The 25,569-nt window shown below is 51.8% G+C and overlaps 9 protein-coding genes across 9 annotated transcripts; 4 read left to right on the top strand and 5 right to left on the bottom strand.

Annotated features, from left to right (window-relative positions):
- Positions 1–668: 668 nt before the first annotated feature.
- Positions 669–3,310, bottom strand: N7539_004395 (putative signal transducer; the record flags this gene model as incomplete). Its single annotated transcript, XM_056933997.1, has 3 exons — positions 669–1,003; positions 1,146–2,831; positions 2,878–3,310. The coding sequence occupies 3 exons, from the start codon at positions 3,308–3,310 to the stop codon at positions 669–671; spliced, it is 2,454 nt and encodes an 817-aa protein (XP_056791538.1).
- A 3,072-nt stretch (positions 3,311–6,382) lies between these two features.
- Positions 6,383–10,114, top strand: N7539_004394 (putative RNA binding protein Jsn1; the record flags this gene model as incomplete). Its single annotated transcript, XM_056933996.1, has 3 exons — positions 6,383–6,600; positions 6,672–10,044; positions 10,109–10,114. The coding sequence occupies 3 exons, from the start codon at positions 6,383–6,385 to the stop codon at positions 10,112–10,114; spliced, it is 3,597 nt and encodes a 1,198-aa protein (XP_056791537.1).
- Positions 10,115–11,132: 1,018 nt separating this feature from the next.
- On the top strand, positions 11,133–12,677 carry N7539_004393 (MT-A70 family; the record flags this gene model as incomplete). The annotated part of the gene is made up of 1 exon (XM_056933995.1): positions 11,133–12,677. The coding sequence occupies one exon, from the start codon at positions 11,133–11,135 to the stop codon at positions 12,675–12,677; it is 1,545 nt and encodes a 514-aa protein (XP_056791536.1).
- Positions 12,678–13,904: 1,227 nt separating this feature from the next.
- Positions 13,905–15,853, top strand: N7539_004392 (uncharacterized protein; the record flags this gene model as incomplete). Its single annotated transcript, XM_056933994.1, has 6 exons — positions 13,905–14,176; positions 14,302–14,562; positions 14,720–14,812; positions 14,887–15,043; positions 15,111–15,443; positions 15,512–15,853. The coding sequence occupies 6 exons, from the start codon at positions 13,905–13,907 to the stop codon at positions 15,851–15,853; spliced, it is 1,458 nt and encodes a 485-aa protein (XP_056791535.1).
- A 275-nt stretch (positions 15,854–16,128) lies between these two features.
- Positions 16,129–16,952, bottom strand: N7539_004391 (ubiquitin carboxyl-terminal hydrolase; the record flags this gene model as incomplete). Its single annotated transcript, XM_056933993.1, has 2 exons — positions 16,129–16,829; positions 16,901–16,952. The coding sequence occupies 2 exons, from the start codon at positions 16,950–16,952 to the stop codon at positions 16,129–16,131; spliced, it is 753 nt and encodes a 250-aa protein (XP_056791534.1).
- A 494-nt stretch (positions 16,953–17,446) lies between these two features.
- Positions 17,447–18,618, bottom strand: N7539_004390 (putative mRNA decapping hydrolase; the record flags this gene model as incomplete). The annotated part of the gene is made up of 3 exons (XM_056933992.1): positions 17,447–17,697; positions 17,809–18,474; positions 18,537–18,618. The coding sequence occupies 3 exons, from the start codon at positions 18,616–18,618 to the stop codon at positions 17,447–17,449; spliced, it is 999 nt and encodes a 332-aa protein (XP_056791533.1).
- A 702-nt stretch (positions 18,619–19,320) lies between these two features.
- On the bottom strand, positions 19,321–20,043 carry N7539_004389 (ribonuclease H2 subunit C; the record flags this gene model as incomplete). Its single annotated transcript, XM_056933991.1, has 3 exons — positions 19,321–19,368; positions 19,423–19,787; positions 19,878–20,043. The coding sequence occupies 3 exons, from the start codon at positions 20,041–20,043 to the stop codon at positions 19,321–19,323; spliced, it is 579 nt and encodes a 192-aa protein (XP_056791532.1).
- A 923-nt stretch (positions 20,044–20,966) lies between these two features.
- On the bottom strand, positions 20,967–22,388 carry N7539_004388 (ribosome biogenesis protein NOP53; the record flags this gene model as incomplete). Its single annotated transcript, XM_056933990.1, has 3 exons — positions 20,967–21,183; positions 21,246–22,187; positions 22,255–22,388. The coding sequence occupies 3 exons, from the start codon at positions 22,386–22,388 to the stop codon at positions 20,967–20,969; spliced, it is 1,293 nt and encodes a 430-aa protein (XP_056791531.1).
- A 310-nt stretch (positions 22,389–22,698) lies between these two features.
- Positions 22,699–25,265, top strand: cef1 (putative cell division control protein (Cdc5); the record flags this gene model as incomplete). Its single annotated transcript, XM_056933989.1, has 4 exons — positions 22,699–22,724; positions 22,781–22,814; positions 22,880–23,223; positions 23,279–25,265. The coding sequence occupies 4 exons, from the start codon at positions 22,699–22,701 to the stop codon at positions 25,263–25,265; spliced, it is 2,391 nt and encodes a 796-aa protein (XP_056791530.1).
- Positions 25,266–25,569: the final 304 nt, after the last annotated feature.

Here is a 25,569-nt window from a genome sequence, read left to right as displayed (position 1 = left end):
TGACCTAAAGGATAGCCATTGATGTGGAGCTGGCGGATGCCGGAGTTGTAATCCGCTGTCTGTGATGTGTATGCATATGATGTATGATTAAATGTCTCATGAAGTGTTTGAATCTACCGTCACTGATGAGTACAAGTCTGTCTGTCAACGTGTCACGTTCGGAGCAACTAAAAACGCAATCCCTCAAGGTGTCGAATACCTTAGCTACGACAGTCGTAGAGACTAGTACGTTGTAGCAGTGGTTGCACTGACCTAAAACCTCAACTACATCAAAAACGTGGCCGATATCGAGAGCAGGAATCTTTGTTGAGCGATTCCACTTGTCGTTAGAGTTAATCCTGTGGTCTTTCTCTTCTTCTGGAAACTGATGGACGGTAGCTGGAGGTAGGCTGGTTCCAATGTGGAGGTCATATTTCTTGAGAGAGGCGGTTTCTTATTTGACGCCGTCGAGTTTCGAAGTCAGGGGATTCAGGCCGCTGGACCGAAATACATTTCCAAGAGGAAAACAAGCAGGAGTTGCGGAAGGTTGTAGATCAAGAGAATGGGTATCTATATAATTCAACAAGAGGGCTAAGATAAAGACAGACAAACGTAGTATACATGGTGTTTCAAACAAGGTCAGCCTCGTCCGTTTGGGGGAGTCGAAGAAAAGGAAGACGTAGAATTTATCATGCGTCAACATCCATAGGATTAGATTTTGAATCGCCTTCAGATCCGGGAGCGGGTTTATCGGCCTTTCCCTTCTCTCCCTCGTCTTTCTCTTTGTCTTTTTCCTTCTCATCGTCTCCGTCGGTTTCCTTGCCGAGGAATCGACCAGGCACGCCACGCGCAGCGATTCCGCCTGGTCCAACAAAACAACCCAGCATTGAGCTCCATATATAGCCTTGCGACAACATTCGGCGGATCTGTTTGTATGCGAAAGAGTTCGCGTACGGTAGCGAGGTTTCCGGATCACGATACCGCGATGGCAGTGAAGTGATCACGCACAACGAGGAAGATATTTCTGTGGTATAACGGTCAGCAACGATGGATATAGGATCAGTTCGATCATCATGGCCAAGGTGAGTCTATAGATAGTGCCAAAGACATTTGGCTCGGCACTCAAACCCGACCTCAACTAGGGCGGACAGGACAGCGACACTCACTGGTCAAACGGGGCGGCTTCTTGGCATTAAAGTACATGCTGAACTTCTTGCTCTGCGCGGTCCGGTCGTCAAAATTCTCCAAGATTGTTAAAATGCGGCCCGTGTGTTCAATCACGGGCGGGGCCGTTGGAGCTGCGGGCACCTCGGGCTGTCCGGCCGTAAGTGTGGCTTCGTGTGGCTGGGTTGATTCTTGGAGATTGTTCACATTGATGCGCTCTCCTTGCGGTTCCTGTTGGTTTGGGGCGGAATCCTGCTTTGGAGGTTCGACAATGTCGGCCAACGTGACAGCTGGGGGAGCTGCCGAGCTGAGCGAGACCTGAGTGTAAGGGGTTTGAGAAGACTCTGGAGCATCAGGGCCAGACACCCCAGACGCTCGGGAGCCTGCATGTTCAGGTGCAAGCGCAGACGCAGGTGCAGGGGCCGGGGCAGCAACACCACCTGTGGTCAACCTTTGCCCCTCTTTTTGGCCCGAAGGCCCAGTAGCCGCATCGCTGAAAAATGGTGCCTCAATGGACTTCTCCATGTGGTCGAGAGTGCCAGGGTCCCGAGGCGCGCTTGCCGCAGTAGCAGCAGGTGCCGGTGGCGTTGATTTCTGTTCTTGTTGCTGAGAGTCATTTTCATGGACGGGCTTGGTTTCTGGCTTTGGATCAATTTCCATCGCATTAGGCTCTTCCCCGGGCCTGTCAATGGCTTTCTCAACCTGCTCCTCCGGCGTGGGGTTATGAGGATTTGTACTGGACATGACTTGGTCCTTGGGCAGCGCAGACGCAGACGCGTTGGTGGTGTTGGTTCCACTATCCTGGGTCTCACTCCCGAGGAGATTATCAGCACCAGCTTGACTCTCTTGAGCTTGCTGTTTGGTATCTGAGCTGCCGTCGGGTACTGTTATGGCGACGGGTGTGGCCGAACGTTTATCACCAGCATTGACACCGGGCTGGTTTTCAGTTGTCGTGGAATGCTCAGGCCCTGCCGGTGCTGGAAGGTGTTGCTGGCCTTCTGCAGCTTGCTCGTCGCCGGGCCTTCTTTCGGTAGTCTCCGCGTCGGCAGCTTTGTCAACGGGGGCTTTCCCCTTAGCGGCTTCTTTGCTCGACACAACAACCTGTACATGACTTGATATCATGGTATCAGTGGGTGCAACTCCGACTGCGGCTGTTACAGCAGGGTCTGGCGCATGATCATCTGTAACGGGCACTGTAGCTCCGGCTGCTGCGCCAGACATTGCAGGCAGTCCGCTCTGAGACACCGAGGCGGACTTCTCATCCTTTTCCTTTTTCTTCTTCCGAGGCTCTTCCTTTTCAGGCTTCGCTTTGATCTCGACTTTTCCCACCTTTGTCAATTTCCCATCGACCCAGGTGGCCACTCCGCTCCAGTAAGAAATTACGGGGCCCTCAAGTCGTCTGTTTTGTAGAGCCTCGATCTTGGCTTTCCTTTCCTCTGCCTTCTTCTTCTCTGACAGCTCCCACCGGTTCAAGCTTTTGCTGTTTGTGCGTTCCACCCGAGCTGCCTCTGCAAGATGGTCTTCCTGGGTCATCTCCTTTGGTTTCAGGTGGGCTTTGCGCTTTTCTGCCTCTTTCATCGTAGCAATGATTCGGATACGCTTCTCCTGACTGTCCTTCAGTCGAGCATGCGTGAGTTCCTTATTGACCATTGTCTGTCGACGTGAAGAAGATCGTGTGGGGCCATCCTCTGTTGTAGGTAGCCATGAGATGCGCTCTGACTTTTTTTTTGGGACGGGGCGCGGGAGCAGGGACGGAGGAGGCGGCGGTTGGGTCAATCTTGACTCGTTTTCGAAGAGTTTGGAATCGCAAGTCGTTTTGGGCGCGCCGCTTTCGGCGTTCCTGTTTCTGTAGTTCTTTCTCGCCTTCATAGTCCTCCGGGGCCGCGGGACCCTGGTCGTCATCGTCATCTGAGGACGAATCAAGTCCCACATCTTCGTCCTCCGCCGCCTCCACATCCATTGCGAACTCCTGGTCATCCTCCACCTCTTCGAACAGGAGTGTCAGGTCATCGTCGGCAGCTGCATCAATCAGAGCGGCCATGTGCCGACCGGCTGTGCTTCGCTTCGCGCGACCCTGAACCAAGGACTCCACGGGCATCTCAGCTCGTTGGTCTTCTGATGAGGACTGCACCCCCGAGGCAGGATCGTCTGGTAGCACGTCCGCCATCTTTCTTGTCTTTTGGCGTGTTGGCTCAATTTCGATGAGGGGCCTCAAGGCGATTGCTTAGCGTCCTTCCGGTTCCGGTCGGACATGGATATTGATGCCTGAAAAACAGCTGATCTGCAGTTGAATTGATGCTTCTGAGCGGAAGATAGGCGTGATAATGAAAGGTAGCGCAGGCGCGGAGGAACAATGTCACAAGGACGGCACAATCCAAGATGCCGGACACCACTCATTTCACCGCCTGGAATTCGAGGTTATGGAGAAGTCCACGCTAGACCTTTTTTGTGCAGCCCATGCTGATGCCTCAGGTTGATCACATCCCAAAGGCCTCGATCAATCCAAACCATTCCTGGGACAACATCGCATCCATGGTCCAAAGGGAACCAAGGAAATAGCCTCAAGGTTAGGAAGTCTTGCTAAAAATTACATGGCTCTGCATTTGAAACCCCGCAAAGATTCACTATGCTTTGAGGAGCGGTAAGAAAGCAAATAGATATGGGATCTCGTGTGGTCCATCAGTAGGTGTCCTGGTCACGACTCCCTAGTGATAACTAAGGACAAGTAACACCATGTGTGCAGTGTACACTGCACTCGAAACAGCTCAGCAGATGCTAGCCCCAGTTGCATAATCCATCATATACTTCTTCAATATTATGCCTACGAGTACCAGCTGTCTTGCAGTGTCTCCATCACCATCCAAGATGTATCTCGATCCTTCATCAGAGAACTACGGCCAATTGTATGCAAATGCTGTCCTTCCGGACTGGATCAAGATGATGGTTGTGGATCCATCCCTTGTTGAGGTGGAAGTCACTATTCAATTATTCATCAAGTGCACGACATTCTCGCAGCTCTATAGTTAAAGCCGATGCGATGCTTCAGCATTGCTGGCTCGGATGGACCGGATCTGCTGTTGTTTGACTACGACCGAGATGATGAATTGCTTGACTCTTGTGCTGGAACTTCATATTCTCGCCGCTGCACACTGACAACTCTCATCCTTTGAACATGACGATTGGGGCATGATGCTCCAAGCATGCGGGGCTTACTGCGCGTAATCGTGTGCCACCGGGGTGTCTCACCAGGCCTGCTATGTTGCCTGAGTCCATGTAAACAAACGCCCATCAAGAGCCTCGCCTTTCCACCACCAGTGTTGCTGAGACGGGTGAATATTCATTGCTGACTGCAAAAGACCTCAAGGACGCCAAGTATCAAGCCTTCCCCTATTTTCGACCTTTCCATGTGAGGGACCTAGTCAATCCGATTATCGAGAAGGCTCTTCGTTCATGTTGCAGGCGCAATTGTTGGGACGGACTTGAGCGATGACATCGATGGGGCTATGGCAATCCACACTGTCGTGCCGACAGTCCGAACGTCGTGATGATGCGTGTTTAGCGACCGGTGGGGGACAACAGACCCTATCCGCGCAAAAATAGACCTGAGTAGCTTTTCTGGTGCCGGGAGAAATCCTCCCATGCTTCTGCGCACGTCGACAGGATTCTGGATGAACAGTAGCCGACTATATCCACTAGTTACAGTAGCTTAACTGCGGGTCTTGATGAAAACATCACACTCCTTCTACCTGGGCTTTGGAACATAAGATACCTGAAACGCTCATATAGCACAAGCTACATGAATACACTATAAGCTGAGGTAGCTTTCTATGAAGCACGACTCGTAGTTGTAAATTTATAAGGCAACATCTAAAGAGTACGTCGTAGTTCTTGAGTCTTTCGAGGGGCCTGGCTCTTCTTCCTGATGATCTTCGCCCAAAGCCGTGTAAACGGCGAAAGCTGCCCGCCCCAAGCCAAAACACTCTTGGCCTTCCGCTTCACTCCACATCCGAGTCTCTTCTTCCACCATCCCGCTTCCCCTCCTCCTCAATTCCTCCATTCCTCCTTTCTTTTCTGTTTGTGATTGCATTCTGTATTGCAGTAAGTACAATTGGGAGGTCTACTCCATCCACCTTACTACTCAGCAATTATGCGACCGCCTTCCACCCTTCAGTCATCACTTCCTCCTGGAGCCGCGCGAAACTGACTCGTCTTCCAGCCACCTCAATCCCTTCCGAGACCCGCCATCCCGTTCGTTGTGTGCCGAACGACCTCACCCTATACGCTCCGGCGTGGATTATCATTGGATTGTGTATATCAAGCTGCGCTGCGCTCCCTCTGCTGCACAGATCATACAATTTGGGTTATCGTCAATCGCTTCGGGCTGTTTTGATTGTCCTCTGGGGGGACCTTGATGATCGTTATAACACTCGGGAGGTGGCCTTTCGTCCCATCTTACTATCGTCTCATCTCGCTTTCGTCTCATCTCACTTTCGTCTCATCTTGCTACCGTCTGATCTTCCATTCGTCGGATCTTCTATTCGTCTGATCTCCCATCCGTCTCATCTCTATTCCGGTCAGTTCCACTATGGACATCGATGCGCACCCATCTGTCGCCCGTTTGAGGTCGCGCTGTGGTTGAACCACATCATCTATCCCTTCCTACATCGTTAAGGCTGGGGACTGTTGCCACACCAGGCCATTCGCTTAGCGACTCGAGGTGAACGCCGTTTGTTCCAAGACTCAGTAGCTGACTATATATCTGCACGTGATCACAGAGACCGATCCTCCCTTCTGCATATACTCCAGTGTGATCGCTCGCGACAATTGAGCTTGGTGACTCGAGGCCAACGCCGTTTGTTCCAAGGCTCAGCAGTTGACTATATAATCTGTACGTGGTCACAGAAACCGCTCTTCCCTTCTGCATATACTCCGATGTGATCGCTCGCGACAACAAAGCTTGGCGACTCAAGACCAACAACGTTTTTCCAAGGCTCAGCAGCTGACTATATATCTGCACGTGATCACAGAGACCGATCTTCCCTTCTGCATATACTCCGGTGCGATCGCTCGCGACATCAAAGTGACTTGGCACACTTACCGCCGCCTTCGTACCGATTGACACGAGAACCGAACCAGGACATTCACAGACTGTGCTCCCTAGCGACCTGCTTGGCGAGAGAACTGGACTTTGCACGCGACTGCTCGGCCTTCCAACCAAGGCACGAGGCAATTATTCACAATGCTTCCAGTTTCTCGACCAGAAGGACAAATGCCATTTAACTACAACCCAGCCACACAGCCGTTGTCGGGCGCTTCGACGGGGAGAAGCTCTCCAAGCGACCTGGCTGGCTCGACGACAGCAAAGGCGCCGTTCGGCCCATCTTCGTCGATCGGGGTGTCGCGACTGGGAGCTGGCTCTCCTTCCCATGACTTGGGAACACGGCTGTATCCGAAACGGTGAGTTTTCTCTTCTCGTCGAGTCTTGGCTGTTCTTTTCGTCGGATCTCGGTATTTTCGTCGAATCTCAGCGTTTCATCGAATCTCAGCAAGCGGTCAACCTTGGTCTTCAATTCAAACATGCTGATTCACATAAACAGTGCCCGTGAAATTCAAGCGCAAGAGGGTCTTCCCACCAGTATTTGGGGTCCACCGACCAGTGGCCACTCCACGCCGCTACGAGAGAATATCCCCGAATCTCCCAGTCAAGACAGTTTCCCCGACCTCATGCCCTCCACTAATGGCTCGATGAGTGCATCCGGTCGTAGAGCTCGCGCTGGGACTGTGCCTTCCCGGTTCCCCCCAATGGGCACCTTGAATGAGGTGGAAACTCAGCAACCGTTCATCTCACAAACCTCTCGTCCCACTCCTTCTACCAGTCCGTTCCGGGGCCCCGGCGTGTCGGGAATGGATCCGGGCGCCAATATCACCCCTTCAAATACCGCTTCGAATGCAACAATGTTATCGCGTCTTCGCGCAGGTTCAATGCCTCAGCGGAACAGCCTTCTCGGAGCAGGTGGTCCCTTTGGCTCGTCGGTCTTCTCCTCGGGCTGGCCATCCTCTGGTCGCGAGAGAGCTACCACATTGACCAGCATTCGTTCGTCAGAGGGACCAGCTTCGCCTAGCCAATCATCGTTCTCTCAAGATACCGACGTGAGGACCTTGGACTACTTGGGACTCGCCGAAACTCCCCAGCAGGCCAGATCCAGCCTCTCGCGGCCATCAATGGAGCAACTGTTACACCAGCAACAGCAGCCAGCCTCTGCTCTGCCGCCTCTGCTGGCCGAGCTGGCCATGATGAAGAGCAACAATCGGTTCCGCTCCTATTCAGTGAATGCGAAGGAAAAGTATGCCGATGACGAGGACATGGAGTACGAGGGTCGATACTCGGGGGTTCCCTCCGGAACTTTGACTCCATCTGCGGCGACCGCAGCTGCCCAGCTTGCTGCAACGCAGGCTCAAATTCATCAGCACAACCTGGCTGTCCAGGCCTTCGCTAGCCACGCTTCCGCCAATCGCCCACGAGCACGGACTGCAGGTATTCTCGAGGCTCCGCCTCAACGGTCGTCGATTCGCAATTACCTTGCAACGCCCTCACGCCTGGAAAATAGCTTCACGCCTTCCGATCTACACATCTCTGAAAACGGAGAGTACGACGATTTGACAGAAGCTGTCCAGCTCATGCATTTGGGCACAGCTGGTGGTCAGACGATTGGCGCACGGGCTGCGGGAGAGCCAGCGGACGAGAACAATCAGGATGGTCCGACCCGGGCCTTGTGGATTGGCAGTATTCCGGTCTCGACAACAGTCACCTCGCTCGATGCGATCTTCGGCATGTACGGCAAAATCGAGTCAACCCGTGTGCTGACCCACAAGAACTGCGGCTTTGTCAACTTCGAACGCATTGATAGTGCCGTGCAAGCCAAGTCGCTGTTGAATGGTAAGGAGATCTTCCCTGGAGCAGGACCAGTTCGTATTGGCTATGCCAAGGTTCCGGGCACCTCTGCAACTGGCACGCCTGGGGCAAACGGTATTCAATCATCTCCTACTCCGGATCCAAACTTCAAGTCGGCCCCCGTTCCAGAAAGTTTGGACTCGAGCAACAAATTTGGCGCCATCCCTCAGATTCCCGCCCTAGCCGATTTGCTGCCCGAGATGGTTCAGATTGTGCAGGAGTTTGGTGCTGGGGAGCTAGATACGCGCCACATCGCAAACATGATTGAAAGTGCTATCGTTTTCGAGGCTCACGAGCATGAAATCCATGCGGTCCCAGAACCTAGCCAGGCGCGCATGTTTGACGCACCACGTTTGCGTGATATTCGTAAACGTATTGACAATGGTGCTTGCTCGATCCAAGAGATCGAAGAGATCGCCAGTGCTATGTTACCCGAAGTCGCTGAGCTGTCCTCCGACTATCTCGGCAACACCGTGGTGCAGAAGTTGTTCGAATTCTGTTCGGAAGCCACCAAGGAGGAAATGCTTGCGCAGATTGCACCACACCTCGCCGAGATTGGCGTGCACAAGAATGGAACGTGGGCTGCGCAAAAGATCATCGATGTCGCCAAGACCCCTGTCCAGATGGAAACGATCGTCAATGCTCTGCGACCCTTCACCGTGCCACTGTTTCTCGATCAGTACGGAAATTACGTCCTGCAGTGTTGTCTTCGTTTTGGAGCTCCTTACAATGACTTCATATTTGAGACCATGCTGAAGCGTATGTCGGAGGTTTCCCAGGGCCGCTTTGGTGCTCGTGCCATGCGAGCTTGCCTGGAGAGCCACCATTCAACCAAAGATCAGCAGCGAGCGCTCGCAGCCGCTATTGCCCTTCATAGCGTCCAGCTGGCCACCAACGCTAACGGGGCTCTGCTTCTGACCTGGTTCTTGGACACTTGCACATTCCCTCATCGACGTACCGTCCTGGCACCTCGGCTTGTACCCCACCTGGTCCATCTCTGCACCCACAAAGTTGCCTATCTGACGGTCCTTAAGGTGATCAATCAGCGAAATGAACCTGAAGCCAGGGACATTGTGCTCAAGGCCCTCTTCTTCAGCCCTGGCGACGAGGTATTGGAGAAGATTCTGAGTGATCAATCGTCTGGAGCTACTCTCATTTTCAAGGTCCTCACTACCCCTTTCTTCGACGAGACAATGCGATCTGAAGTTGTGAAGAACGTTGCCAAAGTTCTCACCAAGCTCAAAGCATCCCCTAGTCAAGGCTACAAGCGGCTGATGGACGAGGTGGGCTTGTCATCTCGCGGCAGCGGCCGTGAGAACCATCATGGTCGGGATCATGGTGCAAGCCACCCTTCCCCATCAGAGAAATTGCAGCACCGCCAGCCCGTCCGCCATGGGAACCCGAACTTCCCGGTTCAACCGCCGACGGATCGTCAATTAGGTGGTCCCTACGGTCCTAACCTCATTGGTCAAGGTCCTGACTCTCGACCCATGACTGCTGATCAAAATAACGTTCCCCTGGACGCTTATGGCGCGAACGGTCTCAACGGATTTGCTAGCCCTCTCAATGGGCTGGGAGGCATGAATGCCTTCGACCCCGGCGTGCCTTTGAACCCACAGCATCTTCAGTACCACCAGGCTTACTTGGCTACCCAAGGTCGTGGGGTCTCTCCTGCCGGTATGTATCATAACATGTCTTCTTCCAACTTTGGCTACCCAGCTGCCTCGCCCTCCGTGGAGACTCTGCGCTCGATGCAAAGCCAGCAACTTCCTCCGTTGTCCGTCCCTTCCGGTGGCATGAATCCCAACAACATGATCAACCAGTCGGCCTATTCTCCTCAGCAGTACAGCCCCGTCGTCAATACGGGACAGATGTATCAGTATCCCCCTCAGTACTACGCCCAGTCACAGCAGGTGCAAGGCCAGGGCAATGGAAGTCGACGTGGAAGGGTAAGCAATATCATCTGCCACCTGAGCATCCTGAATCCATACTAACCCATCAGTTCTTTCACAGCGCTGAACCTAGCTCGTGACCTCTTTCCCCTCCCTCCCCCCCCCTTTCCAATCTCATAACCAATCTCGATCAAAATCTTCTTTCCTGTCTTCTACATCATCTGTACAAAGCCTCATTCTTAACGGTCACGCTTCATGGCCATTTCATGGTGGATCTTTCAGCGGGTCATTCTTGCTTCATTCATTGAATCAAACAGCTGGCTCATATTATGGCATTTTTTTTCTTTTCCCCCACCTTCCTCCGCGTCCGAGATCTGACGCTGGATCGCTGATCTGGCGCGGACGAGGAGAGAAGACTGACGTGCGACCGGAGAGTTGGTCTTTCTTTCTTCTTGCTGGTTGATTTGCTCTATTTCAAGAAAAAGGCGGTCCTGGCGATGCACTCGCTCCATTCTTGCTTATGTATTTTCATAGTTAAGGCATTGCGACCAATATTATTTGATTTTTTTTTGCGCGAATAACTCTCCTGGCTCAATGTCGGGGGGCTACGTCCACCGCGATCTCAAATTTGTAGAAATATCGGAATTGTTGCGTCTTCAGACTTCACCGCGATGGCGCCTTAAGAATCTTTACAATTTGGATATCACCGAGTAAAAGGTAGACCTGCCATAGAATCTAACGTGATGCCTCCGAGTTTTTCGATATATTTCGTGGGTGCGTCCGTCAGGCTGAAGTGAGTGGATGGGACATGAGCCAAATGTAATGTAATCCATGTAGAGGCTGGCGGGCGGCAGAAACTGGACTTGCTTACAGTGCCTCACTGCCCAGGTAAATGCCTTGGGTAGTCACTAGTAACTGGTCCTACAGACTGGAGTCCCGACAATACCTACAAAGATGCAAGACTCTCTCTCCGTCTTGCAGAATTACCAATCAGCTTTTCGAGCCACGATCATCAGCATCAACCATCTACTTGAATGAGCTGCTAAACCTCAACTTGAAACAATTGCCAGCCCAAGTCGTTAAACAGAAGAGAGACATTGAGCTGAGGTCTCAACCTGACAAAGACTGATTCTGTCTTAGGTAGAATGACACCACCTCCGTCCTTCGACTCTGCTGTGCTCTACAGCAATGCAGATAATACGATCTTCATCATCGATACTCCCCAGTCCATTGCACTAGCGCAAAGATTGTCCATGCACTCGGTCGTCCAAGACCACTCCGTGACTCGGAGAAGCCACAGGCGAACGCTGCGCTCAACAGCGCCATTGGAGAGGCCATATGTATCCACGGAGCCAAAGTCGCTCGCTGCACGGGCAAAGGTGCTCGAGAAAATTCCCCTGAGTGAGCAGCGATATCATGGCGAATTTATTCAGCCTGCGATTGTGTCAGCACTCAGGGCTATTTCGGCCGAGCGTGACGGGAGTGAGTGTCGATGGTGTCTTCCTCGGATACTCTGCGACGACCAGGCACAGGAGGTGCGACAACAGCATTCGCCTACAGTATGCTCTGACGACAGAATTAATATTTTGAATCTGAAGCGGCGTCGCAACGGATCTTGTTACGACGGTGCAGACTCGACAGATGTCGAGTGCCATGACTCTACTCGGCCCATACCGCCTGTCATATTGTCGTCTACGTCTCAGAATGTCTTCCATTCTCTCGATGAACTGGGCGGGTGTATGGTCAAAAACTCCTCTGCTGAGCCGTCAGTCCTTGTGCTTGAGACTTTGTCCAACACTCCCGAGTCACTCACATATATCATCCCTCCCCTATCATCCTTTACCATTTGCACACTACCACTATCGCCGCCAAAAGGTCCGGAGCCTTCTCAACAAGTTACATCTCTGAGCCGTCCGATTTCTACAATACCCTCAGACCAGAAATTCAACATGTTGCTGTTTGACCCTCCGTGGCCGAATCGCTCCGTCCGGCGGAGTGGCCACTACCAAATCCATCATTATTCCGAAATGGATATTCTCACGCAGCGTCTACGTGATATTCTGCGGGTCCACTCTTACCGTGCTGATATTAACTCATCGAACACCACTGATTGCGGAGTATCCTCGCAAAGTACGCTCTCGTTGGCAGGCATATGGATCACCAATGCAGAAAAAGCCCGCCGCGCCGCTTACGAGGCCCTCACCGACACTGGCTTCCGCGTGACAGAGGAATGGATCTGGATCAAAACCACAGTTGGTGGAGAGCCAGTCTCTGCTATTGATGGGCTTTGGCGAAAACCATATGAAATTTTGGTCATTGGTCGCGCGGATCAAGTAACATCCTCCTTCGACTCGGGTCCCGCCCAAGACAGAGGCTCCGTTAAGGCGACCACAACCAATTCGCATGATCTATTGGGCATTGATCCGTCCACGATTCATAGGAGAGTCATTGCCGCGGTCCCAGATTTGCATTCACGGAAACCAAACTTGAAAGAGATTTTGGATCGGGTGTTTTTCCCCGGGGCGGATGGAGCTTATCGGGGCCAGGAGTACACTGCGTTGGAGGTTTTTGCGCGGAACTTGACTGCCGGATGGTGGTCTTGCGGGAATGAGGTTCTGAAATTTAATCAGCGAGAGTTTTGGGCCGAGGAATGCGATTCAGAGACTAATAGCCCGATCAATGCAGAGTAGGAGATTGGTTCTTCAATGCGGGGAAAAGAACATGCAGTGGGCGGAGTGAATTTGATGATTTATATTTCATATCGATTGATGTGAACAATCAGCTCAACATCAGATAATGAGGCGCTGACATGCGGATGTTGTCATCGACCCCTGAACGAATTCTCTGAGCAATTCAGAGAGCTCGGCGCCACTCAATCTTCCAGGAAACTCAGGGGGTGTTCTATAGCTCCATAGATCCTGTTGGGCGGCGTTGTCAGATAAGATCCTGATCCAGATCTCCTCCGCCTCCAAACGTATCCGCGGAATCTAACGTGAGCGTGCCCACTGCCCAATCATCATGTCGCGGAACAGAGCCGCTGCGGCTGACAAAAGCGCGATTGTTCAGCAATTCAGTGCCGAGATGGAATTGAATCCGAGTATTTGAATGCAATTTGGAGCAAGTACTGTACTGGCCATCCTTGCATGGCTGCTTCGATTGAATATATTTGCAGTAGTATATACCTACATCGTCAAGAATGAACCAGCTACGTGGAGACCAACGTAGGTCCGCTCGAGTTCTTAATATTCATGGAGTGAAACTGTACACTCGAAATACATTTACCCGCCGTACTGTAGAGTTTCTCGCTTTGGTCCGAAGCGGATCGGAAGAGAATCCGTGTGACAGTCGCGATTTTGTCGTGTCATAAATGTAACAGACCAAATCTAGCGTCTCTTTATTTGACCTGAACAAGGACTGAAGTATTGGCTCATGCAGAGACGGGCTTTTTTTTCAACCTGTGACTAAAGCAAGTACCCAGATGGACGCCATATAGAAACCTCCATTCGTTTTCACCACGCCGCTGGATTTTCCCTTTCTACCTATACAGCCACCGGGCATATCTCACCTTCCGGTCCCTGTCATAGACCGTCTGTCTTTTCTGGCTCAGTCAAGTTTTCCCACCTGAGATTTCTTTTTTCCCCCGAAATCACCTAAATAAGGATAACAAGGATTCTTTCCAGAGTGAAGTCAGCCCTGACGAGCGGATAAGGTCTTTAGCCTGGACTTGGGGCTTGAGCTAGCGCTACCGTGATCGATCCCACCTGAACTTCCGTATCTCTTCTTGCACTCAGTATCAGCAACTACTCTGGGGCGCAATCCCCTCGACTCGTGCGTTGAGAGTGATCAATCTGGCAGAGCACCGTTCCCACCTTGATATCGCTACTGATTGATCGTCACCACTTCATTCCACAGACGACATGTCTTCCCAGCCCACGCCGAGAGATGGCAACGGACCTGATCAGGAAAAAGGTCCCACGCTAAGCCTGGCTGCTCAGGAACAACCTAATCACGCTCAACGGCCGGAATGCTTCACTTCCACCTTTCAAGAATGTCTGTTCGTCTTGACGGCGACCATGGCAATTGGTCAACAGTCATTCTATCAAGGTTGTATTGTTGGAGTGACAGCTTCCATTGGAGCGGATCTGAACATGAATCCTGCGGAAATTACGTGGATTAATGCCGGCGCTTCGTAAGTATGTCCGTAGGAGCACTATTTCTATCCTTGCTTCATTTTTTGGGAAAAAAAATACGCCCGTGACACAATCCTCGGTAGCGTTGGACAAGACAAGCTGACACGAAATCTCCACCTCATAGCCTAAGCAGTGGTGCTTTCCTCCTCACTTTCGGCAAACTGGCCGACATGTTCGGCCGCAAAGCGCTTTTCATCATTGGTATGGCAGGCTTCAGTCTCTCCTTGCTGATTGCCGGCTTTGCCACAAACGCCATCTACATGGATGTCTTTTCCGGTGTCCTCGGTCTTTTCGCAGCAGCCGTCGTACCGCCAGCCGTGGGTGCGCTGGGCGCTGTCTACGAGAAGCCATCGAAACGAAAAAAATCGCGCCTTTGCATGTTTCAGTGCGGGAAACCCATTGGGATTCGTGGGGGGAATGATAATCTCCGGCGTGGCCTCGCATGAGTACAACTGGCGAGCGTCTTTCTGGGCCTTGGCCGTGGTCTATGCGATTTTCACCATTTTGACGGTCTGGACTGTGCCGGCGGACACTTTTGTCAGGACCCCATTGAGTGTGAGCGCAATCCGCCAGGTTGATCTGCTGGGAACGGCGTTGGTGATTGCTGGGTTTGCGTTCTTTTCGAGTTCGCTCACGTAAGTGCAGTTTTGTCTTTGGCTAAAAATGTCATTCGGACGAGGATATCTTTGCTGAGACGGGATACTTTCAGATTGGCAGGTGATGCGCCCCAAGGTTGGAAGACAGGCTATGTGCTTGCTCTTCTCATTGTAGGTGTTGTATTGCTTGCAGGTTTCTTGTACTGGCAATCCATCGCCGAATACGCTCTGATGCCGCTTTGGGTTTGGAAAGATCGGAATTTCTCACTTGTAAGGCTATCCCAAGCTTAACAAGAGACATCGCGTTGGCATGAGACTGACTTTCTCGCCCGAGTAGCTGATGGCCAATTTCTGTCTCGGCTTCATGGGCTTCTCTGCGGTCACCTTCTTCTTGTCTCTCTATCTACAGGAGATCGAGCACCTATCAGCCCTCGACATCACTGTGCGACTTCTTCCCATGGTCGTCAGCGGCGTTCTTGTCAACGTGATCTGTGGTCTGATCCTTCATCGCGTTAGCAACACGCTACTTGTCGGCGTTGGCTCTCTTGCCTATCTTGCATCATTTCTGATCCTGAGCTTTATGAAAGAAGAGGCTCTCTATTGGGTCTACATCTTTCCGGCCCTGGTTCTCGTCGTCGTCGGTGCGGATATCTCCTTCAACGTGACCAATGTAGGTCCACTTAACCCGTACCTCCACCCCAACAGACAGAAGAAGTCGTGGCTGACCAAGTTACTTAGATGTACGTCATGTCGTCCCTGCCCCCATCTCAACAATCCATTGCCGGCGGCATCTTCAATACGGTCAGCAAACTTTGTAACAATCTTGGTCTCGGCATTGCAACCTCGATCAGTAGTTCCATGGCGAGCCAAAAAGCGGCTTCGACATCGAACATACGTCCTTATCTGGCTGTGTATTGGTTTGGCGCTGCGTGTGCCGGTCTCTCGGTCCTTCTGGTCCCCTTGTTGACGCTAGGGACTCAGGGCGGTGATGTACAGTCTGAGAATGAGCCGATTGTGGTGGCTCCTGATGTTGAAGCGACTATAAGACAGGCGCCGGCTTTGGGTTCGGGAAAGTCATGAATGGGTAGATTACCTGCCTCTAAGCATGGCAAATAATTTGGAAGTTTAACTTATTAACCGTAGATTCATTAACCACAATTGAAGAATTATCGTGGAATAAAAAATCACCTCATACTGATAGCCCTGTATAGCAGGTTGGACAGACAGCGAAATTCCATGAAGCGAGTTCGTTCTCGACGCCAGAGAGCCTCCGAGTTCGACACTTCATCAGCTTGTCCTATCCATCCATCTCGAGCTATTTTCTCGCCAACCTCCACCCTTCTTCCACATCCTACTCAATCAAAAACCGGCCCCAGACTCACCAAGCTAAACCTCAAGTCCGGATTCCCACCTTCGGCCTCCATCTTCAAGAATCGACGCACTCCCACTGAAAGCGCCTTCTCACTCAACGCATCCTCATCCGCCTCCAACTGTCCTCTAGCCAACGGACCCTTCCGCCGACCATCCAACTCCCACAACGTCCCATCCACCCCCTTGACAAACGCCACAAAGTGTAAATCAACATTATCCTCTGCCTGCGGCGCCGCAGTATCGCCCAGTTTCGCCGCGTCCGCATGCGCGCTTTCCAGCGCCCTGCTTTCGTACAGCAGATCCGCTCGCGCAATGGGCTTCAGACCCTCTGCTTCGCGGAGGAGATTGTCTAGATCAGAGCCGGCGGTGATGTGTTGGCGGGTCTCGCCGTTGGCGACGGCGTGGAGCAGGCCGATCAGGCCGCAGGCGTTGCGGATGGTTTGCTTGAACCACATGACGGGCTCGGAGGGGCCGGAGCCGGCGTAGTCTTCTAGGGAGCTGTCTTCTGAACGGCGGGATTGTTCGTAGGTTTCGGAGACAGGGAAGACGAGGAGAAGAGCGTGGGAGGGGCGGGGCACGAAGGCGAGGAGGTCGGGTTCGTCAATGGAGTAGACGTCTGTGAAGCCGAGGGTGGGAGGAAGACCTAGTTGGTGGACCAGGTGGGACATGACTTCTGGGTTGTTTTCTAAATAAATGCTCATTGTTATTATGCGTTTAAAATGAGACAGCTCAATTGAATGGGAATGGAAGACTTACCTAATGGCACGAAGGCCTTTTGGCTTTGGGGGACATCGGGATTTTCGGCCATTGTGAGACAATTGATCAAGTGTAGAAGTATTCGGTAGGTAAGTGAAGAGATTTGATGAAAAATCCGTTAACAGCTGGAAAGTCTTGTATCGGAGGGCCCCAAATCACAGGACTGGAGGATATAAAGTAGAGAGAATAGGCCGAGAACAGATGCTGTTGCGGGGGTAAGGTTCTATCGCCTTATCGGAGCTTTCTCCACACGCCGAACCTAATGCGCCCGCTTAGGCCATGACATGACTTTGGCGGGACGGTGGAGATGAACATTCCATTGCTTTTAAAGGTGAAATAAACTCTCCTCGAAGAGAAACTATTGATCAGCTTTCTATAGAGATCGGTCTTCATACTAGCGAGGTAAACAATTATCAAAAAGGGAACTTATGGGAGACAGGCCTTGGAAAGTCAAGTGGTTCACAGGTCGGTTTTTCAAAGGTAATGAATGAAATGGTGTGACGATGCTTACCACTATTTTTTCAATAGCCGAGACTTGAACAACGATCAATTTGAATGAGCGATTGGGCTGAGACCCTTCTTCAATGGCGCATAAATCTCCGTCCACAGTTCGCTCGCCTCGCCAAGATAGTAGGTCAAATTAACATCTGCCATACTCGCGTTTTCACCACCAGACATTGTCTCAAGTTGAGAGATGATATTCTCGAGACCAAACGCTTTACCTGTAGCCTGAGTGGCGCCAGCTTCCAGCATGACATTGACAACATGGACATGGAAATGGTAATAGGTCGGTTGATCTGTGAGAGGTAGAGCAATGAATCAGTCACGGTATGTCGGGATTTGACGCTTGGTGCGAGGATAAGAGTAAAGGAAATGAGAGCAGAAGCAATTCGTGGGATAAAGCTCACAGTGAACATAAAGCTTGAGCTGATCCTCCTCCATGTCGGGATACATCTTCACCGTAGCCTCCAGTACCCTCTGTCGCAGATACTTCAACCACGGAATGTGCTTCTTCTGGAGATCTCTCAGACTCCAAATATCCCGACGATGCACAAGAGCCAGCAAGTGCAGAGAATTCATTGTCTTCCGATCCCAATTAAGGTCCGGCAGCATCAAGAATCCATCCTCGGGACCCTGGCCGGCATCCCGCATGATCACATCTTCTTGCTCCGTGCGACCTTCGAGGATATTGAACACCCAATTCAAGTGGCCTTCCTCGCGCTTCGCCTGCATGAAAGGTTGCACATGCTGGTGATAGATCTCTGAGGTCTCGGTAACCATACGGACTTGTTGGTCGGAGTACTTTTTGATGTGCTTTGCTGTACATGGCCAGATCAGGTTGAGCTTGAGATCCTGTTGACTATCGGCTGATTGGCTGCTATTGCTGCCGGTAGACGATGCAAGATACCAGCGGTATATGTCGTTGTCACCAAGATTTTTGACTCGAGTAATGGCAGAATGGAACGCCTGTATGACCTCGAGGGATTCTGTCGCAAATGCTGCACGTTCGGCTGTCAGGATGCCTTGCTGGTTGTTGATCGAGCCCAAAAGCGTAATACGCCGGCCATGTTGATCTAAGTCCAATTAGTCCCCATTGCACACTGGACCAACAACAGCGTGTCTTGCAACGTCGTACCTTGCTTGAGCAGCTTCTCAATCTGAAATTTCGCAATCAAAGACTCTGGGTCGGCTCTCGGCACCTCTGAATTAGTTTCCATGTTCAGATCAAAAATGTAGTGAAGCAAGCTACCTGAGCCAGAAGGATATAGTGAAGAGAGCGGGGCGGCAATTTGGGCTTTCGTCGGCGCGATTAAGGGCGGTCAGCCTCTGGAGTGCGTCCATTATTTTGTCGACAAACAGTACCGAAGTTCGTGTGGGAACATGAAACCTTGTGCTCGAACAAGCATACACAGGTTTGCATTTTGAAGTATTCGACAGCATGTAGAGGCGCCAAGTGCACGTGTACAACATAAGGGGTTGGTTCAAGAGACAACGTATTTAGGAACGCGAAACGCTTCAACTGAGCCAAAAAGGACCCACGGTGACTACAAGTAGAGATAGCCAAGCTTTCATTGATAAAAATCTCGAGATATGGACGTGCAGCTGATCTATCAGTAAGCCACTTGCATGCAAGTTTTCCGTGTCTCAGGTATGGTGCTCGGGTCACCCCATTGTGGACCAGCAGCAGACCGACAGTCTCACAGACATGTTCGAATTGCCCGTGGTCTTGCATCGCTCATCGGGAGCGTACTAGAGCGGAAAGGCTTCGCAGGCGGTGCTTCGACAGGACAACAATCTCGTATCCTTATATGGTGAAGATCACTATGGCTGATATCTTGTCATTTAACAAGTGTACTGCTATGCCTGATCATCGATGTCTCCTCATCGTGTCAGGTTTTGAATTCTTTTCGAAAGGGTCATCACTTGCCCGAATCTTCCTTAGGCGCTGCAGTTGAGCCGCCGTGCATCTGCCCCCGTGTTAGCCATGCCACCAAGTACGAGGTTTTTCACACCGAGCTTACCGTTTCAGCAAACCGAATCCATTCCTCCACGCCTTTTACAAAAGGGTCGTCTGCAGCAGGAAGATTCTCATGGCCCCAAACCATCATCTCATCAAACGTGCCTTGCGCTTCGAGGATCTTTACCGGCTCCTCTGGGTCAGATTCGCCGTCTTCCATTCGATCACCATTTAATCCTTGTGTTCCGGATATGACGCGGTCTGTGGGGGAGACGATAACGCCTGTCCGTGCGGAGAGAGCATCAGCAAAGTGTTCATGGTGATATGTGCTGCCAGAATCCCTGTACTGCGTACCTCGATAACCCTCTGGGACGGCAACGCGCCGACCTCGTAGCCTACGACCCCGGAAATGTGCCGTTTGCTGATCGTCTTCCAGGAACCATTCATCAGTACTTTGTCTTGATCGAGATCACTCCACATCCGAGAGCGAGGCTCATGGACCCGCCTTGTTGCGCGTACCTTTCTCATCTGTTTGCGTGATCCAAAATCGACCGTTCGATTCGACGGGACCGTCATGATGGACTCGACATGGAAGAATGTTGGGTGTGAAGCTGGGTATTTCACCACTTCTAGATTCCGAATCGAGCGGCTTCGAGCCAGCTTGAAAGGTGTACATGTCTGGCATTGTCGCTCAATGATCCGGGAATAAATGCAATTGACCGAACACGCGGCAGTGGTCTGATCACGTCACAGACCTGTTGATTTGATTTTCGAAGGTTGAGAATCGGGACAGTCTATACTAGCAATGAGTATGAGGTAGAGTTGACAATTCGAATCGTGGATGCTGGTGCGAGAGGTTCTTCAGGTGCAAAAGTTTCCGGCGAGCAGCGCGTCACGCGTCAGCTGTTTCCGTTGCCGCGTTAAGTGGTTGTGTAGCCGTCGGACTCGTGGCGGATTTACCGCTGCGGATCGCCGACTGGCAGACTGGCGGAGAAAGCATACCTGATCCTCACCTACTTTGATTGATATATGAGTTAGTTTTACCAATAAAGATGATGCTCAAAGGTTATCAGATGAAGTGTGAAAGGTCTTTTTCTTTTGAACAAGGCGCTGCATTGAACGATAGCCTTCCCTACGTGACCTAATCCCATTGGAGGCACTGAACTCTTGCATTTTCATACAGCCATTGCTGCCCATATATTGTCGAACAGAGAACGCTGATTGCTTGAAGCTGAAGACTCATTAAACCGCTTACTACTCTTCACTTTCATTAGAATGCTACCAGAAGTCTGTTTCGGCAATTCGGGTTCTACCAGTTTGCTTTCGCCCCTGATCGCGCCAGGAAGGCCTACAGTCCTAAGATAGGCCGCGAGGTGAAAGCACACCTTGCTCAGCTGCTAAAACCGCCAAATGGGACGTGTCTGACAAAATGGAGTTCAATGTCCAAAATTGACCATTGCATGGAAGCCATTCGCCGCTATCTATAGTCCAAAGAGTAGTAGGTAAACATGCAACAAAGCCTCGGAATTGTGACCAACATATACATCCAATCGCCAATGCACGCCGTTTTGAGAAGGAAAAACAAACACCCAATACTCATGAGATTATTTAGAACCCGGGAACCTTGAAATCCTTGGACATCCACTTCTCCGTAATTTTTTTCTTGGCTTTGCGGGCCTGCGTCACTGGCTTGCGGGACTCCAGCTTACCCTGGACAATGAGCGTGCGGAATCGATCATCCAAGAGATTGCCCTCAGGCTTGAGTAGACGAAGAGAATCCTGCAATTCGTCTGGAAGAACCAACTCCAATGGCTTCTCTGGGGGCCTGTTGTTCAAAAATATGTTAGTGTCTCAAATTCAATGACGGGTTCAAACGCAGAGACATACGCAAGCTTGCCACCGAAGGGCTTCCGTCGCAGGGCCATATCATCACCCTCTCCCTCCGAGTCATCGGCATCAGACTGATTGGCACTGTCCTCTTTCTGCTTGGCAAGTTCCAAAAGCTCCTGGACTCGGCCAATTTGTGCTTCTTTCTTGGCCTGCTGCTCCTCCCACTTCGCTTGCCTCTCAGCCTCCTTGCGGCGCTTGATCTTGTTGCGCTGAGTCTTGGTCTTTCGCTCGGGTCGCTTCTTGTTCAACCATTCAGGCTTTTCGTATTCACTCTCGAAGCCCTCCCAGGCACTCTCATCGTCGGATTTGACTTCACCGTCATCGTTTTGAGCCTCGGCAATCAACCGCTGTCTTTCTTCCTCTTTCTTTTCCTCCTCCAGACGTTGCTTCTCAGCCTCAACGGCCTTTTCTCCGTGCTCCTGCAGCAGTTTGTCCCAATCTTCGAACACAGGGTTGTAACTCGTACCGGCATGAGGCGTGCGGACAGCGGGAATAGGCTTGCCGTTGGCAGCAAGTGAGATGGGCGCGTGCTTCAAGGTCTCCGGAGCGACCTTGGGCTTTGGCTTCTGAAGGAAGTCGAATTGAGGATCATCATAAACAGTGGGCTCTTCGGCGTCTTCCGCCCATGGGTCGTAGATCTCGTCGCTGCCCTTCTTATTGATCGGGTTGGCCTCTTTGGCGACCTGCTTTAAGCGCAGGTAATCCTTTCGGCTGACCCAGTCTTTTTTGTGCTTCTTGTTCGTAGGCTCGATCACACCATCCGTAACGTTGGGGTTGCCACGCTTGCGACCATCCAGCGCAGGAATGGCAGACCGCTGTGCAATAATCTGGTCGGCCCTGAGAGGCTTACTTTTCTTCGCGATAGTCTGTCGAACTTGCAGATCCCCGGTCTTATCGAGGGTGAAAAGGTCTTCTGCGGCCTTCTCTGCGAGAACACCACTAATGAGCAGGTCAGCAAGGTCATGTCAAATTTCAGTCTTGCACGCCATCGCAGTGGTAGACGAACCCTTTGATTTCATCGTCCTTCAATTGGCGGAGACCCTCCTGCACCTCTGTAACATCGACATTCTTGCGCCAGGCCTTCTTACCCTTACGGGATGGCTGCTTATATTGCGAAGGGGCTTTCACCGACGTCGACATGGTGAATAATCTTATCGGCTCTCCTCTCTTTTTTTTTTTGAGCCGGACGAAGCAGCTATAACCAAATTAAAATCTAAGAAAATCCAAAAATTTCGGGATCTGCTTACCTAACGCGGGGACGGCCAACCATGCGGGCGGTCAGAACACTGGGACTTGGCGAGTTCGCTTTTCTCGCAGCTCCGTGAGATCACTCGTGCGTCGACAGGTGCTATCGGGGGATTCGCTTTTTCCATTGCGCCGTGGACGATTTTGGACGCCCTTTCTCTCGGCTGAAGGAGATATTGGAATTTCAATCCGCAATTACTGCATCATGCCGGTCGTCAAGGGAGGCGTCTGGTAAGATCACGCGCAGTCCGCCTCGCATCGCAATGAGCATCACTAACAACTTCCAGGACCAATATCGAGGACGAGGTCCTTCGCGCGGCTGTATGTCATTCCGAGTCTCTCCAAGGCTTTAGCGATGTATGCGCCCGATACTGATTCGCTCACAGGTCTCCAAATATGGTCTCAATCAATGGGCCCGCGTGTCCTCCCTTCTCGCCCGCAAGACCCCCAAGCAATGCAAGGCGCGTTGGATCGAATGGTTAGACCCTGGTATTCGCAAAGTTGAATGGTCGCGAGAGGAGGATGAAAAGCTTCTGCATCTCGCAAAGTTGATGCCAACGCAATGGCGGACAATTGCTCCAATCGTCGGCCGCACGGCGACACAGTGTCTCGAACGTTATCAAAAGCTTCTGGATGAGGCTGAAGCTCGCGAGAATGATGAACTTGGTCTTGGAGGGCCGGAAGGTGGTGAAGCGGCAGCTCCTAGTGCGGACGATGTCCGTCGCCTTCGGTATGTCTGAGCCAGATACTACGCAAAAGATGTGCGCATGACTAACCAGCTGTAGACCCGGAGAGTTGGACCCCGATCCCGAGTCGAAACCTGCACGCCCCGATACGATAGACCTGGACGAAGACGAGAAGGAGATGCTGAGTGAAGCTCGTGCCCGTCTTGCCAATACACAGGGTAAAAAGGCCAAGCGCAAGGCTCGAGAGCGACAACTAGAGGAGTCTCGACGTCTAGCCGTTTTGCAGAAACGCCGCGAATTGAAACATGCCGGCATCAATGTCAAAGTCAAGACTCGCAAGCCTGGCGAGATGGACTACAACGCAGATATTCCTTTTGAGAAGCCTGCGGCTCCTGGTTTCTATGACACGGCCGAGGAACAGACTCGAAATGAGCGCCAGCGAGAAATGTTCGATCCCCGAAAACAACAACTGGCAAATAAGCGGAAAGGCGACCAAGACGAAGACGCCGAGCGCAAGAAGCGCAAGAATGACAAAAACAGCAATTCTGCCGCTTTCGCTGCGGCGGCACGCGCTGGCCAGATGCAGAAAATCCGCGAGGCAGAGCAGAGCAGTAAGCGGAGGGGTTTGGTTCTCCCTGCGCCACAGGTCAGCGAGGGAGAGATGGAGGACATCATCAAGATGGGCATGGCTGGAGACAAGGCCAGCCGTATGAGCGGAGATGAGGAGACCACTCGGGGTCTGATTGGAAATTATGGCGCCATCGTTGGCGGGACACCAATTCGCACACCTCGCGCCGCTCCAGAAGAAGATCATATTGCGAACGAGATCAAGAACATTCGAGCTCTTACGGAAACACAGTCATCGTTGCTCGGAGGAGAAAACACACCCCTGCACGAGGGACGGTCTTCAACAGGATTTGAGGGCATTGCACCTCGACGGCAAGACATTGTCACGCCCAACCCTATGGCTACACCGTTCCGTCAGGCCAACGGCGTTGGAGCCACCCCTATGCACGGAGGGGTTAGACCCGGAGCTACACCTCTGCGAACGCCACGAGATCATTTCTCGCTGAACCGGGAAGGAGAAGGAGGTCAAATCACCGGAAGCACGCCAAGAGAAATTAAGATGCACGAGAACTTCACGCGACAGTCGATCCGCAGCAAGTTAGCTTCCCTGCCGAAACCCAAGGAGACCGAGTGGGAGCTTGAAGAGCTCCCATCCGAAACCGCCGAGCCCTCTGCGGACGTGGAGATGACTGAAGAGGATGCCGCTGAGCGAGATCGTCGAGAACAGGAGGCCCAAGAATCGGCTGCCAAGGCAGAGTTCAAGCGTCAGTCGCAAGTTTACCAGCGCGGGCTCCCTCGGCCTGTCGTGCTTGACCTGGAGGCGTTGATGCAAACTGCTTCCCATGTTGAGGACCCCATCGAAGCACTTATTTCTCAGGAAGCAGCGACAATGATTGCACACGACTCGCGCAAGCATCCTGTTCCCGGAGCCAAGATCGAAGGCAAAGCACCAAAGCTACAGCGTCTCGATGACCAATTTCTGGAAGCTGCCCGGGCTGCCTTGGCGGCGGAGATCGCTGCTGATGAAGTTCAACAGCAGCAAAGAGAATGGCAAGAAAAATTCGACGATGTGTGGTCGAGTAATCGGGCTCAAGCTCTGCCCGGTCTTGACCTATATGACGACGAGGAAAGCGAAGAGAACGCGTTCCAGGAAGAGCAGCGTATGATTGCAGCATTCGACGGCGTTCAAGCATCGCTACTAGCTACTGCGGAGAAGGGTAACAAGCTGGAAAAGAAGCTGGCACTGCATTACGGCGGTTATCAGAACCGTGCCAAAACCCTTCGGACCAAAATCTTAGAGGCGGGCACTGCTCTTCCAAGGGCGCAGGATGAGCTTGACGCTTTCCGGACGCTCCAGATCTCAGAGGAAGCTGCCATCACTCGGCGACTGGAGCGTCTGAGGGAAGCAGTATCATTCATCATGCGTCGGGAGCGTGAAGCTCAAGAACTTTACAAGAGCCGTAAGGATGAGCTAGACGAGCTCATTGCCGGAACTGCCAAGATCAACGGCTGGCATTGATTAGGTAGCCGATGACGAGTTTGCTTTTTAAATGACTATTAAACTGGGTCATAACTCTTGCGGGCGCTTTGATATGGATTGTATTATAGGAAGAATTCATTGCTTGATCATGCATGTCGTTTACATGTGATCCTATCTCAAGTGGCACCCCGAGGTTTTCCACATAATTCAGATTACTAGCGTGATCATTCAGAGTAGACTCTGGCATTCGAGCGACTAATTAGGTTGTGTGCTCTGGCCTAGACCTTTGAGATGGTAGAAACTACCGCTGGCCAAAGTCGCCTCCCTTCTTCCATTCTGTATT

The sequence above is a fragment of the Penicillium diatomitis genome (assembly GCF_028827545.1).
Source record: "Penicillium diatomitis strain IBT 30728 chromosome Unknown utg000004l_segment0_segment0, whole genome shotgun sequence".
Classification (NCBI taxonomy): domain Eukaryota; kingdom Fungi; phylum Ascomycota; class Eurotiomycetes; order Eurotiales; family Aspergillaceae; genus Penicillium; species Penicillium diatomitis.
The sequence above is the reverse complement of the archived record's forward strand: the minus strand, read 5'-3'. Positions and strand labels throughout refer to the sequence as shown.